The 15386-nt window shown below is 38.2% G+C and overlaps 1 protein-coding gene across 1 annotated transcript in view; it reads left to right on the forward strand.

Moving 5' to 3' along the window:
• The window catches only part of ASA1 (anthranilate synthase alpha subunit 1), a 45560-nt gene that overhangs the window by 25968 nt on the left and 4206 nt on the right, over nucleotides 1–15386 (forward strand). Inside the window, exon 8 of the mRNA XM_090002991.1 lies at nucleotides 13677–13829. Coding sequence (XP_089859117.1) covers nucleotides 13677–13829 — 153 coding nt within the window. The remainder of the gene's footprint in view (nucleotides 1–13676; nucleotides 13830–15386) is intronic.

A 15386-nucleotide genomic window follows, 5' to 3' on the forward strand; every position in this document is an offset into this window, starting at 1 on the left:
GAAATGTTTTGTAGGGATGATGAGGGCATTCTATTTATCAAGCAAGTTGATGTTAGAACGACCTCGACCCAAAAACTCTTTGGAACATCTTTCAGTTTCAGTAATATGTCTATGTTCTTTCAGCTAGTCCATTTTGTTGAGGAGTTCTTAGACAAGATTTTTGGTGACAAATCATATTTTGTTTTAAATAATTTTGAAATTCATTTGATAGGTATTCACCACTCGAGTCAGATCTAAGGATGAAAATATTGCTTTGAAATTGATTTTTAATAATCATATGAAATTCTTTAAAGTAAGAAAAAAATATCGGATTTGAGATTAAGTAAATCCATACATATTTAGTGAAATCATCAATAAATGTAACATAGCATGAATATCTTCCTTTTGTTATGGTCGAAGAAGGCCCCAAACATCTGAATTCACTAATTCAAAAGGTCGTTTAGAGATAAATGCTTTATTTAAAATGGAATAGCTTTCATTTTTTCAAAAATACAATCCTTGCAAATTAAATCTTTCTCGTTACAAAAATTTTTCCCAGAAAGGAAGAGATACATCTTTGAATAACTTGGATGTCCAAGATAATTATGCCAAGTTTCAATGTCTTTATCTTGAACATAATTACAAAATGATTTTGAGAGGAGATTTAAAGAATCCATGAAGTTAAGATTTGGAGATTCCGTAGGAAGCAACCTTTAGATGAAAAAGAGATTTCACATCCATGATTGGATATTTGAGAAACCGAAAAAAAATTTAAATATAATTTTGGTATAACTCTAATTTTTGGAAGACAAGTTTTAAGAGGAATCTAAGGTTCCAATACTTTTAATTTGCAAGGATGTTCCATCAACGGTAAAAACATAGAAAGTTTTTAAATTAGTGCATAAGTTGGATAGACAATTTTTATGTGAAGTCATATAAAAAGAAGTTTCCGAGTCAAGGGTCTAAGAGTACATACCGGTAGGAGAGGATGATGCTTTCGTGACTCCCAAAGTTGATGAAGATTTAAGTAGTTGTTGGAGTGCCTTCGATAGTTGAGCAAGTGAAAAAGTGTTTTCCCTTTTCTAGTGTATTCTTCTCTCTTTGATGTGGTCTTTGAAAAACTGTATTATGGACATTTAGACCCGGGTCCATTGTGTCTGGATAGTTAGACCCGGGTCCATTGTATGTACAGGACCGAGTCTGTATGTTTTATTTTTTGGTCTTTCGGGTCTGGACATTACACTAGACCCGGACCCATACTGTTCATTTTACACTTATTAATATAATGTTTAGGTCACGATTTCATTATTGAAATCGTGACAGCCGCACCCCTGTTCTTCTATTTTTCTTCTTTCGCAGGTTACTCTCAAACTTACATGGTATCAGAGCCGAGATCCAGGGTCGAAGATCGAAGGGGCTTCAAAGAAGGGTTCAGCCAGAACTAGAGGTTTGAGGTTTTATCTCTCTCGTGTTCTTCATTTCTCGTGTTTTTCCCTCTCTCTGTGGATTCACGTTCCACGTGAAATCTCCTCTCTCTGTGGATTCACGTTCCACGTGAAATCTATATTTTCTCTTTATCTCCTCTCTATTCTCCCCTTTTATCTCCTCTCTGTGGATTCACGTTTCACGTGAAATCCCTAATTTCATCACGGTAACGTGAAATCCCTAATCTCCTCTCTGTGGATTCGCGTTTCTCTAACTGATTTTCTGGTGAACGTGAGTCCTTAAAGTCGACCTTTTGTCAGATCGTTAATATTCAGTTCTCCTCCCTTTTGTCTGATATATACAGATCCGAGGCATCTTTCATTCATAACCAGCGCCTCTATCTCCACTTTATCCTTCTATTCTCGTGTCTCTTTTAGTAAAAAAAAAAAAACAGTCGGCTATTTGTTTAATTTTTATTACTTCCAACATAAGCCTTATAAAAAGGAAGAAAGGAATTTTTGGATCTGATAGACTCAGATCGTCAATCTCGTGAAAAGTGACAGCCGAAAAAAAAAAACAGTACCCTTCTCGGCAACAAATTGAGCATTTCACTTTGTGACTGTTGTTAATTTCTCAGCAAAAAAAAAAAAACAGTACCTTTCTCTTCATGGATTCTCATTCCTCTCAATCGAGCATTTCTTCGAGTTTTCTAAATCAGCTTGTATCCGAAAAGCTTAACACCTGAAACTTCTTGATCTGGAAGAGACAAATCATCCTTTTTATAAGGAGTCAAGGACTCTTAGGCCACCTGGATGGAACCACTCCAGTACCACTAGAGTTTGTTACGAGAGAAGAGAAAAATGACAAAGGGGTAAGTTCAATTGTGTATGCTAAAAACGTGGAGTATCTCAACTGGGAAAGGAAAGATCAGTCAGTAGTTGCATATATCACCTCTACCCTGTCCCAAGAGGTTCTTGTTGCCATTCCCGACAATTGTACAGCCCTGCAACTCTGGGAAAGATTGGTTCAGACGTATTCACAGGTTTCACAGGCGAGGATGGTTTTTCTCAAGAGAGAATTTCAGTTGTTAAAAAAGAATTCCATGACCATCATGGAATATCTGAACAAGATGAAGACTATCACAGACCAGCTTGCAGTTATAGAATGTGCGGTAAGTGACAGTGATATGGTGCAACAAACTCTGAGTGGATTGGGATCTGACTACCATATGATCGTCACTTCACTATTGTGCCTACCTGCCCTTCCTACCTTTGATGAGTTACAAGCTAAATTAATTCAGTACGAAATGACTCTGAAGGGTTTTTCTGAAGAAACTCATGTTCATACAAATTCTCAAGAAGTCCTTGCCACAGGGGTGACTTACGGTTGAGGAAGAGGACGAGGGGGGCAAGGGCGAAGTGGACACGGAGGACGTGGTTTGCTCCCCACTCCGAACATGATGACTCATGCACAGGGACAAAGATCCATCCCCACTTGCTTCCTTTGTAACAAAAGGGGGCATATCAAGGCGAATTGTTGGCACAATCTAGAAAATAAAGGAAAGGCTTCACAGACAGAACCCAAAAGAAATTTCACCAATATCAGAGACAGTGGAGAGATTAAAGATCTGTTGATATCTGCCTTGTCAGAATTAAAATTGAAGTAGAATGATCAAGGTGCTTGGTTTGTTGACTCAGGGGCAGCAACTCACGTGACTGGTGATGCAGGTAAACTCTCCAACCCTATTCCTTATTTTGGCAAAAGTAAAATTGTCACTGGCGATGGATCCCACCATCCTGTTTCTCATGTTGGAAAAACTGTCATTCCCATGTCACATTCCACCCTTGAACTTTCTGATGTTCTTCATGCTCCCAACATCAAGAAAAATATTGTCTCTGTTTCCAAACTTATTGATGATAATCATGCCTCAGTTGAATTCACTCCCTTCTCTGTGCAGGTCAAGGACCTTCGCACGAGGGAAACATTCGCTGAAGGGAAGAGACGAGGCAATATGTATGTCTTTGAAGAAGCTCCATGTCACTCCGTCCTCCCTGCTCATCTGGATTCGAAGTCTTCATTAGAGTCGTGTTCTTCTTATTCTGCAAATGTTTTTAGTATTTCTGAATGTAATAAGCCCTTCTTATGGCATAGTCGATTAGGACATTGTGGGAGTCATTTTATTGAGAAACTTGTCTCGAATAATCTCATCCCAAAAGAAAGTCTCAATGGGGATGAGAACAGTCAGAAGTGTTCCAGTTGTCTTTTATGCAAAAGTCATGTATTGCCTTTTCATTCCATTAATAAGAGAGCTTCAAAACCTTTTGAAATAATTTGTTCTGATGTATGGGGGCCCGCCCCAGTTGCCTCTGGATCTGGAAGCAGATACTACCTAATCTTTGTTGATAGCTATTCTCGATACACCTGGATATACTTCATAAAAAATAAGTCGGAAGTTTTCTTTTTGTTTCGAAATTTTCTTTCCTTAGTAAAAATTCAATTTTCTGAGTCTATCCAATTTTTCCAATGTGATGGAGGTGGGGAGTTTAGCTCTAGTGACTTTATTTCCTTTCTTCAAAATAATGGGATAGGAAGAAGGGTGTCCTATCCACACACCCCTCAACAAAATGGGATTGCTGAGCGAAAACATAGGCATATCGTTGAAAGTGCCATGAGTATGCTTCATGACAGTAATCTTCCCATCAATCTGTGGACAGAAGCTTTTCATTCTGCCGTACATGTGATAAATAGACTGCCTATGGTTATTCTGGAAAATAAGTCCCCTTATTACTGTCTTTTTGGAGCTCATCCTAATTATCATGATTTGCGTGCTTTCGGATGTGTTTGTTATGTGCACATTGATCGGTCCTTGAGAAATAAATTTCAGGACAAGGCTCAAAAGTGTAGATTTGTGGGATATGCAGACGACTACAAAGGATATAGGTGTTATGATTCAAGCAACAGGCGCATCAGAATCTCAAGGAATGTTGTCTTTGATGAGCAAAATTTTGATCACAGAGTCGACACAACGGACATGTCCCCTAACGCAACTGAAGTTTATTATCCTTGGCTGAATTCAGAACTTTTTACTAGTTCCAATGAAGTCTGTCCTCCAGATTGTGTGCAGCAAGAAGAAGAAATGTTTGAAACCACCGGGACATCGAGATCACAGAATGAGGAAGAAGTATCATCATCCATACCAGGCAGATACAAGGGCATTTGCTATTCTAGACAGAAAACGAGAACATCAAGTCATCTAAATTCCGTTTCAGCAACCGACCCTACTCCCTCTCATGACCATGAAGTTAGGAGATCAAATCGCATACGGCATCCTATTGATAGGTGGGTAAGCTACAACAACTTTTCCTTGGATTTTCAGCTGTTTTTAACAACCCTCAATAAGGAAGATGAACCTATTATGTATTGTCAGGCAGCTACTTCTATCAAATGGGTAGAAGCCATGAATGATGAAATGCAAGCCTTGCATGAATGTGGAACCTGGGAAGTTGTTCCCCGACCACCTGACAAAAATGTTGTCGGATGTAAATGGGTCTACAAAATAAAGTACAAGCCAGATGGAACCATTGAACGATACAAGGCAAGACTGGTGGCAAAAGGGTTCACCCAAGAAGCCGGGCAAGATTATGATGAGACCTTCAGCCCGGTGGTGAGAATGGGAACAATTCGAATCATTCTTTCCCTGGCTGTTGAATATGGATGGAAGCTGAGTCAGCTTGATGTAAAAAATGCGTTCCTGCATGGGGATTTGAAGGAGGAAGTCTACATGGAACAACCTCCTGGATATCAAGAACAAAACTGTAAAACCCATGTGTGCAGGCTAAAGAGAGCTATTTATGGTCTAAAACAAGCATCTCGTTCTTGGTTTGACAGCTTCTCGCTTGAGATTCAAAAGCATGGATTTTCACATTCCCTACTGGACCACTCATTATTCATTTTTAGAAGTCAGAATGTGACCACCCTACTGTTAATATATGTTGACGATATTGTCATCACAAGAAACTCTGAAGCTCACATTAAAGAAGTCAAAAACTTGTTGGGCCAGAGGTTCAAAATGAAAGATCTTGGTGTCTTGGGCTACTTTCTTGGTGTAGAAGTTGACAGCCAGGCTCATGGTTTGACTCTCACTCAACACAAGTATACAGTAGATGTTCTTATTAAGGCAGGCATGAAAGACTGCAAGCCTCTAGGAACTCCAAGTGTGCTTCACCAAAAACTTAGCATTCATGATGGAGACCTGTATGAGGACCCCACCAGATATCGCAGTCTAATAGGGATGTTACAGTATCTCACATTCACTCGTCCTGATATTGTGTATTCAGTCAATCAAGTGTCTCAGTTTATGCATGCACCACGTACTGGACATATGGAAGCGGTTAAGAGGATCCTTCGATATCTGAAAGGAACCATTGGGGACGGATTGATATATTCACCACAGTCATCTGACAGCAAGGATGAGCATGAACTTACTGTATATTGTGATGCAGATTGGGCAGGAGACCCTGATGAACGGAGATCTACATCAGGATATTTTGTCTTCATCGGTAGAAATTTAGTCTCTTGGAGTAGTAGAAAACAAAAGGCTGTCGCTAGATCCAGCACTGAGGCTGAGTATAGATCCATGGCTGCCGCTACTGCCGAAGCCACATGGATCAGGCATCTACTAACTGAAGTGGGAGAAAAGATATCTCACTCTACCTTACTGTGTGACAATCAAAGCGCTCTCAACATGTCATTCAATCCTATACATCACAGTCGTGCTAAGCATATTGAGATCGACCAACATTTTGTGAGACAAAAGGTTGAAGAAAAAGAGATCGAGCCTGAGTTCGTCAATACTGAAAGACAAGTTGCAGACATATTTACTAAGGGTTTGACAAAAGATCGTTTTTGGATGCTTAAAGGCAAGTTGTTCATGGTCCAAAACCATGATCAACTTGAGGGGGGGTGAAAAACTGTATTATGGACATTTAGACCCGGGTCCATTGTGTCTGGATAGTTAGACCCGGGTCCATTGTATGTACATGACCGAGTCTGTATGTTTTATTTTTTGGTCTTTCGGGTCTGGACATTACACCAGACCCGGACCCATACTGTTCATTTTACACTTATTAATATAATGTTTAGGTCACGATTTCATTATTGAAATCGTGACAGCCGCACCCCTGTTCTTCTATTTTTCTTCTTTCGTAGGTTACTCTCAAACTTACAGTCTTTTCAATGGAAACAACCTTGTTCTTGGATGTATCATTAAGTTTGGGATAATTAGGCCTTATGTGTACCTGTTCATGGCAATGGTGGTAAATAGCTTTCCTATAACCTCCATTATAGTTATTTTGCCTCTTAAAGTGTGGAAGTTTATAAGATTTCATATAGTTGTTGAGTTTAGAAATAACAAACACTTTATCTCTCTTGACCATACTAAGACGTGTTTCTTCTTGACAAAATTTGGCAACTGCATCTTCCAAAAGAAGATATTTAGATATATGAAGAATGGAGGATCTAACTTGCTCAAATTCGGGCTTAAGCCAATGTAAAAGTTGAAAAAATGTTCTTTTTTCATTTGTTCTCTTCTTAGCTCGAACTCCGCCTGTGTAGTTATACACTGCCGGTCCCAAGCCCGGATAAAGGAGGAGGGTTGCGGTAGGCCTGTGACAGCCAGCATAAAAACTTTGTCATATCCTATGAAAATGAACCAATATGAGAATTTCGTTGGGGCGTTCCCTACTGAGCGACGCGCTGTACTCTCTAGGCCCGGAGGCAGTGATAAATGTGCAAGGGTTGCTAGGTCGTCGCCCAGAAGCGACGCGTCACACCGGCGCCCGGGTGTGGTGTCAAATAGGCAAGGGTTCCCTCACTTTGTTGGACGGGTGGGGGTAAAGAAGTTAGTCCAAGACCATAAAATTAGGTTAGCCACTTGGAACATAGGGTCTTTAACTGGTAAGTTGGTAGAGTTAGTAGATGTTATGTGTAGGAGAAAGATTGATATTTTATGTCTTCAAGAGACCAAATGGGTAGGTGAGAAAGCTAAAGTGATAGAACCTTGGGGATATAAGATTTGGTATACAGGAATAAATAGGAATAGGAATGGAGTAGGGATTGTTATGAGTCGTCAGTTTATAGATAATGTAGTTGAGGTCCGTAGGAAGGGTGATAGAATTTTACTTATTAAATTAGTATTAGGTACGGATATTATTAATATTATTAGTGTTTATGCACCTCAAGTAGGTTTAGATGATTCCATTAAGCATCAATTTTGGGAAGATTTAGATGGAGTAGTACAAGAGACATCTTATGGAGAAAAGCTTTTCATCGGCGGTGACCTTAATGGACATGTAGGCATTAGTAGGGATGGATTTGAGAGTATCCATGGAGGCTATGGTATAGGAGAAAGAAATGAAAGTGGAGAAAGGATTTTAGATTTTTGTTTGTCCTATGATATGATCTTAGCAAACACTTGGTTTAGGAAGAGGGAGTCTCACCTAGTAACATTTAAAAGTGGGGTTAATACGAGTCAAATAGATTTTTTCCTACTTAGAAAGAGAGATAGGGGTTGTTGCATCGATTGTAAGGTTATACCAGGAGAAAGTGTAGCTACACAACATAGAGTCTTAATTTTAGATCTTAGAATTAGACAATGCCGCAAAAGGGATAGACATAGGATAGATCCTAGAATTAAGTGGTGGGCACTGAAAGGAGCTAAACAAGGAATGTTTGTAGAGCAGGTAGTTAAGGAAGTTGATTGGTGTCTCGAGGAGGATTCAGAATCAATGTGGAATAAGATAGCGGGTGGTATGAGAAAAGTAGCTAAGGAGGTATTGGGTGAGTCTAAAGGCGGTGCACCACTAGGTAAGGATACATCATGGTGGAACGAGGATGTCAAATTAGCTATTAAGGTTAAAAGAGAGTGTTATAGAACTCTAAGTAAGAGTCGTGATAATGAGAATTTGGAGAAGTATATGATAGCAAAGAAGGAAGCTAAAAAAGTTGTTCGAAACGCGAGGGCTAAGGTATATAAGGAGGTTTATGACAAGTTGGATACCAAAGAAGGCGAGAAGGATATTTATAGGCTTGCAAAGATGAGAGATAGGAAATCGAAGGATTTGGGTATGGTTAGATGTATCAAAGATGAAACGCAAAGGGTTTTAGTCAAAGATGAGGAGATTAAGGAAAGATGGAAAGATTATTTTGATAAGCTATTTAATGATAGTCATGCTCAAGATCTTGGAGACTTCTCCATTCCTTTTCATGAGATAAATCGTGACTTCATGCGCAAGATTCAAAAGAAAGAAATTGCAGAGGCTTTGAAGAAAATGAAATCAAGAAGGGCAGTTGGCCCAGATGGTATACCTATCGAGGCTTGGAAATGCTTGGGAGAGAAAGGTTTAGAATGGTTGACAAATCTTTTTAACTTGATTTGGCGAACAAATAAGATGCCTAATGAGTGGAGGAAGAGTACTTTGGTGCCTTTATATAAGAATAAGGGTGATATACAAGATTGCACAAACTATCGTGGTATAAAACTCATGAGTCATACTATGAAACTTTGGGAGAGGGTGATTGAGTCTAGGTTGAGGAAGGTTGTCATGATATCGGAGAATCAATTTGGTTTTATGCCTGGAAGATCAACTATGGAAGCTATACATCTTCTTAGACAACTTATTGAAAGATATAGAAAGAGGAACAAAGATTTGCATATGGTTTTTATTGATTTAGAGAAGGCATACGATAGAGTACCTAGGGACGTTCTCTGGTGGACAATGATGAAGAAAGGTGTTTCTCTCAAGTACATTAGTATAATTAAAGATATGTATGAAGGAGTAGTAACCAATGTCCGCACTTGTGGAGGGGTGACAACCAATTTTCCGATAACGGTTGGGTTACATCAAGGATCTGCTTTAAGCCCTTTCCTATTTGCGATAGTGATGGATGAGCTTACGAGATCAATCCAAGAAAATGTACCGTGGTGTATGTTGTTTGCTGATGATATTGTTTTGATTGATGAGTCTAGAACTGGGGTTAATGCTAAGTTAGAATTATGGAGACAGACATTGGAAGCTAGAGGTTTTAAGTTGAGTAAGAGTAAGACTGAATATATGGAATGTCGGTTTAGTAAGCAACGAAGTAGTGATGGGAGTGTAGTGAAGCTTGGTGAGCAAGATATACCGGTGAATGATTATTTCAAATATTTGGGATCCATCATTCAAAAGTATGGAGAAATTGATGGAGATGTAAATCATAGGATAAAGGTTGGGTGGATGAAATGGAAAAGTGCTACTGGAGTGCTGTGCGATCGTAGAATGCCATTGCGGTTGAAGGGAAAGTTTTATAGGACGACTATTAGACCCGCTTTACTATATGGTACGGAATGTTGGGCTGCCAAGAGACATCATATTCAAAAAATGAGTGTAGCTGAGATGCGGATGCTTAGATGGATGTGTGGAAATACAATAAAAGATAAGATTCAGAACGAAGAGATACGTAAGAAGGTAGGTGTTGCACCAATTGAAAATAAGATGCGAGAGAATCGTTTACGGTGGTTTGGACATATTCGGCGAAGGCCTAATGATGCTCCAGTTAGAAGGTTGGAGAAATGGGAAAATATATTAGTTAAAAGAGGTCGGGGTAGGCCTAGGAAGACTTGGATGGAGATGATAGGAAAGGATATGAATGCTTTGAACCTCACCGAGGACATGGCGTTGGATAGAAATGATTGGAGGAAAAGGATTCATGTGGAAGACCCAAAATGAATTTCTTTTTTGGTTCATATCGCTGACCCCAATTGTTTTGGGATGAAGGCGTAGTTGTTGTTGTTGTTTTGTCTCTTCTTAGCTCGACATCTTCACTAGTAACCCACTTGGGTTCAGGAAGAGTCAAAATCACATAGTGGACCTAGAGAACTAAAATAATCACAAACACTTATTTCACATTGTTTGATGCTTCATATTTTTTCTTGCAAGAAAAATTGTCTTGCAAGGTCTTTTTGGGTATACATACCCTTCATAAAGAACCAAACTTCATTGACTTTACGAATTTTGACAATATTGGTACATATCTTGAGCTCAACACTATTCATAACTCATGCAAGAATCTTGGCATGGTTACTTTCCAATCCTTTGCCTTAGTTTGATGATCTTGAATAACTTTCATATGTTTCTCACCTTTTAAGGCTTTCTCTTGATCTCCCTCTCTTGTGGTGAGCTTTAGTTGTGGCTCCAGAATAGTGCTTATCACATATCTCCAAAGTTTTTTTTTCTTTGAGGTTATTTTCCATTTGTCCGCACTTATGGAGGGGTGACAACCAATTTTCCTATAACGGTTGGGTTACATCAAGGATCTGCTTTAAGCCCTTTCCTATTTGCTATAGTGATGGATGAGCTTACGAGATCAATTCAAGAAAATGTGCCGTGGTGTATGTTGTTTGCTGATGATATTGTTTTGATTGATGAGTCTAGAGCTGGGGTTAATGCTAAGTTAGAATTATGGAGACAGACATTGGAAGCAAGAGGTTTTAAGTTGAGTAAGAGTAAGGCATAATACATGGAATGTCGGTTTAGTAAGCAACTAAGTAGTGATGGGAGTGTAGTGAAGCTTGGTGAGCAAGAAGTACGGTGGATGATTGTTTCAAATATTTGGGATCTATCATTCAATAGTATGGAGAAATTGATGGAGATGTAAATCATAGGATAAAGGTTGGGTGGATGAAATGGAAAAGTGCAACTGGAGTATTGTGCGATCGTAGAATGCCATTGCGGTTGAAGGGAAAGTTTTATAGGACGACTATTAGGCCCGCTTTACTATATGGTACAAAATGTTGGGCTGCCAAGAGACATCATATTCAAAAGATGAGTGTAGCTGAGATGCGTATGCTGAGATGGATGTGTGGAAATACAATAAAAGATAAGATTCAGAACGAGGAGATACGTAAGAAGGTAGGCGTTGCACCCATTGAAAATAAGATGAGAGAGAATCGTTTACGGTGGTTTGGACATATTCGGCGAAGGCCTAATGATGCTCCAGTTAGAAGGATGGAGAAATGGGAAAATATATTAGTTAAAAGAGGTCGGGGTAGGCCTAGGAAGACATGGATGGAGGTGATAGGAAAGGATATGAATGCTTTGAACCTCACCGAGGACATGGCATTTGATAGAAATGATTGGCGGAGAAGGATTCATGTGGAAGACCCAGAATGATTTTCTTTTTTGGTTCATATCGCCGACCCCAATTGTTTTGGGATGAAGGCGTAGTTGTTGTTGTTGTTGTTGTTGTTGAGGTTATTTTCCATTACGGATGTCCACACCATGTAGTTGAAACCATTTAGCTTGAAGGATAAATCAATCTTTTGTTCATGCTCCATTTTGAGTAATAGAAGAAAGAGAGAGAGTAAACAAAGAACATGCAGGAATATGTCCACGAGCACCATGAACACTTGATGATGCTTTCTCACGATCACAAGCACTTGATAGCCACTTTCCACAAGACCAAGATCTCTATGGCTCTGATACCATGTAATGAAATAGCGAAAAATATAAAATCAATGCCACTAAGGGTTTACAAGATCACAAAGTGCACAAGCACAAGTCCATTATGGGACAACACAATAGCCAACAAAGGGCAACACAAAAAAATATGTTCTTATTGATTGAATGCTTTAATGAAAAGCATGAAGGAATAAGGGAGAAACACCTCTATTTATATACATAAAAAAGGAGTGTGACAACCATTGGGGGCTCCCACATAGAGACGTTGAAAAATGTGACCGTTGGGGAGCCCCAACGTCTCCATGGTCAAATGACCATAGAGCCTCCAAAGGCTTATTTAATTACAAAATATAAAAAATAAAAATAAAAGAAACAGAAAAATAGCTGTTTTCTAAATCAGTTATTTATTACATATGTGAATTGACAAAAATGCCCCTAAGGGGCATTAGCTATTGCAAAACAGAATATATATATATATATATATATATATATATATATATATATATATATATATATATATATATATATATATATATATATATATATATTAACAATACCATCACATGGAGGCAGGATCAGGTGCAATCACATTTTACAAATGTAATGTACCCCTGCACCTGATCACCCTCCGTCTTCTGTTGTACAGCCTGTCAGAGTGGGGCCCAACAGCAGATGGATGGTGATGAGGTGCAGCACTATTACAAAACTGAATATATATATATATATATATATATATATATATATATTAACAATACCATCACATGGAGGCAGGATCAGGTGCAATCACATTGCACAAATGTAATGTACCGCTGCTCCTGATCACCCTCCGTCTTCTGTTGTACAGCCTGTCAGAGTGGGGCCCAACAGCAGATGGATGGTGATGAGGTGCAGCGGCACATTGCATTTGTGCAATGTGATTGATCCCAACACCATCACATGGGTTGTACCTGTCTGTTTTTGTATTTTCTAGTATTGTAGTATGTATTTTATAAGGTTATGGTGTATGAGGTTGCTAATTAAGAATGCTGAGTAAAACAAATAGCTTATTGATTGACCTTCTGAACCAAATGACATTGCAAAACAGTGTCCTAATATCTTCCCATTTACGTGTAGAACCTGTGATAATGGCTTGCTTATGTATAACCCTTGGAATTTTTTTTTTGTTGGTGATTAGTCTGTGGGTGGGACACATGCATTTAACAAGATTAACTGCATGACGCCATGGAGGCCGTTCAATGAAAGAGCTTATAGTTATAAGGGAAATCATATGGAAGGATTTGATGGTAAAGAAACTAAAAGAATTTGAGTCAAAAAAAGAGATTTTAAGCATAATACGAATCTTAAGCAGATAATATATACATCATATGTCAGGGATCTTCTTGTACTTGTCTGCGAGGTTGATAAAATGAAATGGAGATGAATGTCTCTGCAAGTCTTCCTCTCATCAATTAGTCTTTTGCTTCTGAATATGTATATACATCTTTCTCATTGTACTAGAGAAGGTCACATACTGTTTGAATTTCTGCTAATATATATTTTTCCTTTAAATGTGTCAATTTGTGTTCCTGATTAAATAGCAGAATTGTAATCGAACTAGCTTACTAGGTAGAGTTCCAAAACATTTTCACATAATTCCTCATTTTTTTGGGATATTTTCCTTGCTTACTTTGTGTCTGCCTGTATCAATATTAATGATATCTTCCATTCTCTCATTATGTCTTTAAAATTTTAGGTTTTTCTGCTGAACTTTTATAAAAGATTCTCCTTTAATGGCAGAACAAGATTATCAATAGGCCACTTGCTGGGACTGCTAGAAGAGGCAGGACAGAGAAGGAAGATGAAATCTTAGAACATCAACTACTGAATGATGAAAAGCAATGTGCCGAGCACATTATGCTGGTTGATTTGGGAAGGAATGACGTTGGAAAGGTAACTGATATCACTTTGGGCATATTCCTCATGTGCCACACATTCACATTTGTATGGTTACCGGTATTTGTATAGGTAATATCTTTGAAGAATTTAGAAAAAAATGCATTTTATCAAGAAAATCTTGGAGAGCATTTGGTGATTTTTAGAAAAGCACAAAAGTGAAACTAAATGTATTGCTAATTTTTTTTACATAATAAAAAATAATATATCTTAGTAGGAAGCATTTTATTTGAAGGTAAAATATTTTAACACAAAACTATCACTATAGTTTTGCAAGAATGTCTCACTATTTTGAAAATTTCTGATACAACAACAACAACTACGCCTTCATCCCAAAACAATTGGGGTCGGCGATATGAACCAACAAAGAAAATCAGTGGAGATATATGCATGTACTTTCCATTCTTAGCCTCTTTGCTTAGGAGTGGCTGTTAAATCTCCTGAAGTGATGTGAGCTCTGAATCTTTCACGAAAGGAACTTTGATTTTAGAATTACAAGATATATCCATTATATGAAACGTTCTTCCGATAAAAGAGAAGTACCATATTTCTTGTCAAATCAAGCAAATATTTTTGAATAGCTTATGGTGTAATATTCAATTTATCTGCAATAATTTTTGCTGATGTTATTAAAGACATACTGTATTTAGTTACACAACATGATTCAATAGCAGTTATGGATATTATTGGAAACATCTGTATCCTTCTTTTCATGCTTCATGTGTTTTATATCATTCATATCCTACGAGGCTACAAGTTTATTTCACCACCTATTTCCTCTTTTTAGGGACGATGTGTTGTGTCTGTTTCGTCATTTATACTAAGATACCCATGATGTGCTACCAATCTGTACAGTAATTTATATCTGTTACCTGCTTTCTCGGACAGAAATTATGCGCATCTATATGGTCAATTACTTTGATTTGGTTGTGAATGAAGTTGAACCGTCAGATAATATCTTTTCTCTTTTTTGTTTATTAGCTCTTTTTCAAATAAATGTTCAATTTAGCTATCGATACACATATCTGAAATGGCTGAGTTGCATAATAATTTTATGAAAATTCGGCCTGGACATACTACATATCGGAGTTGGCAAACTCGCCCTTGAATGACTGCCTTCGGAAAGGACGTGTTTATGACCAAATATTAGTGTCAATTCATGAAGTTTACCACTTTACCCTATGGAATGACTTCCAAGTACTTCAAAGCAACCTTGTGATTGGTTCACCCATTGGCTTCTGCTGTCAAGCTACTTTCTGGAATTCGTCAGTGAATCTGTTGGTGGTATCTTGTTCTTGCACTTGTTTCTCAAGCATCAGAGAGGAAGGCATGTGGTGTACCTTATCAGCTACTAGAATATATGGGCTAGTTAAAAAGTCAAAAACTGAATAACTTGGTCTTGGAGTTGGAAGTTCAATGCATAAAACAATATACTTTCCACTGCTAAGGGTGTCCAGGGATGAAAACATATTTGCATCTTTGAGTTGTATTTGCTAAAACCAAGGTTATTGAAATGCCAATTTCTTGGGTGCATACTTGTCGTTAACTAAGGTT

The sequence above is a fragment of the Nuphar pumila genome, chromosome 4 (assembly GCF_984573655.1).
Source record: "Nuphar pumila chromosome 4, dmNupPumi1.hap1.1, whole genome shotgun sequence".
Classification (NCBI taxonomy): domain Eukaryota; kingdom Viridiplantae; phylum Streptophyta; class Magnoliopsida; order Nymphaeales; family Nymphaeaceae; genus Nuphar; species Nuphar pumila.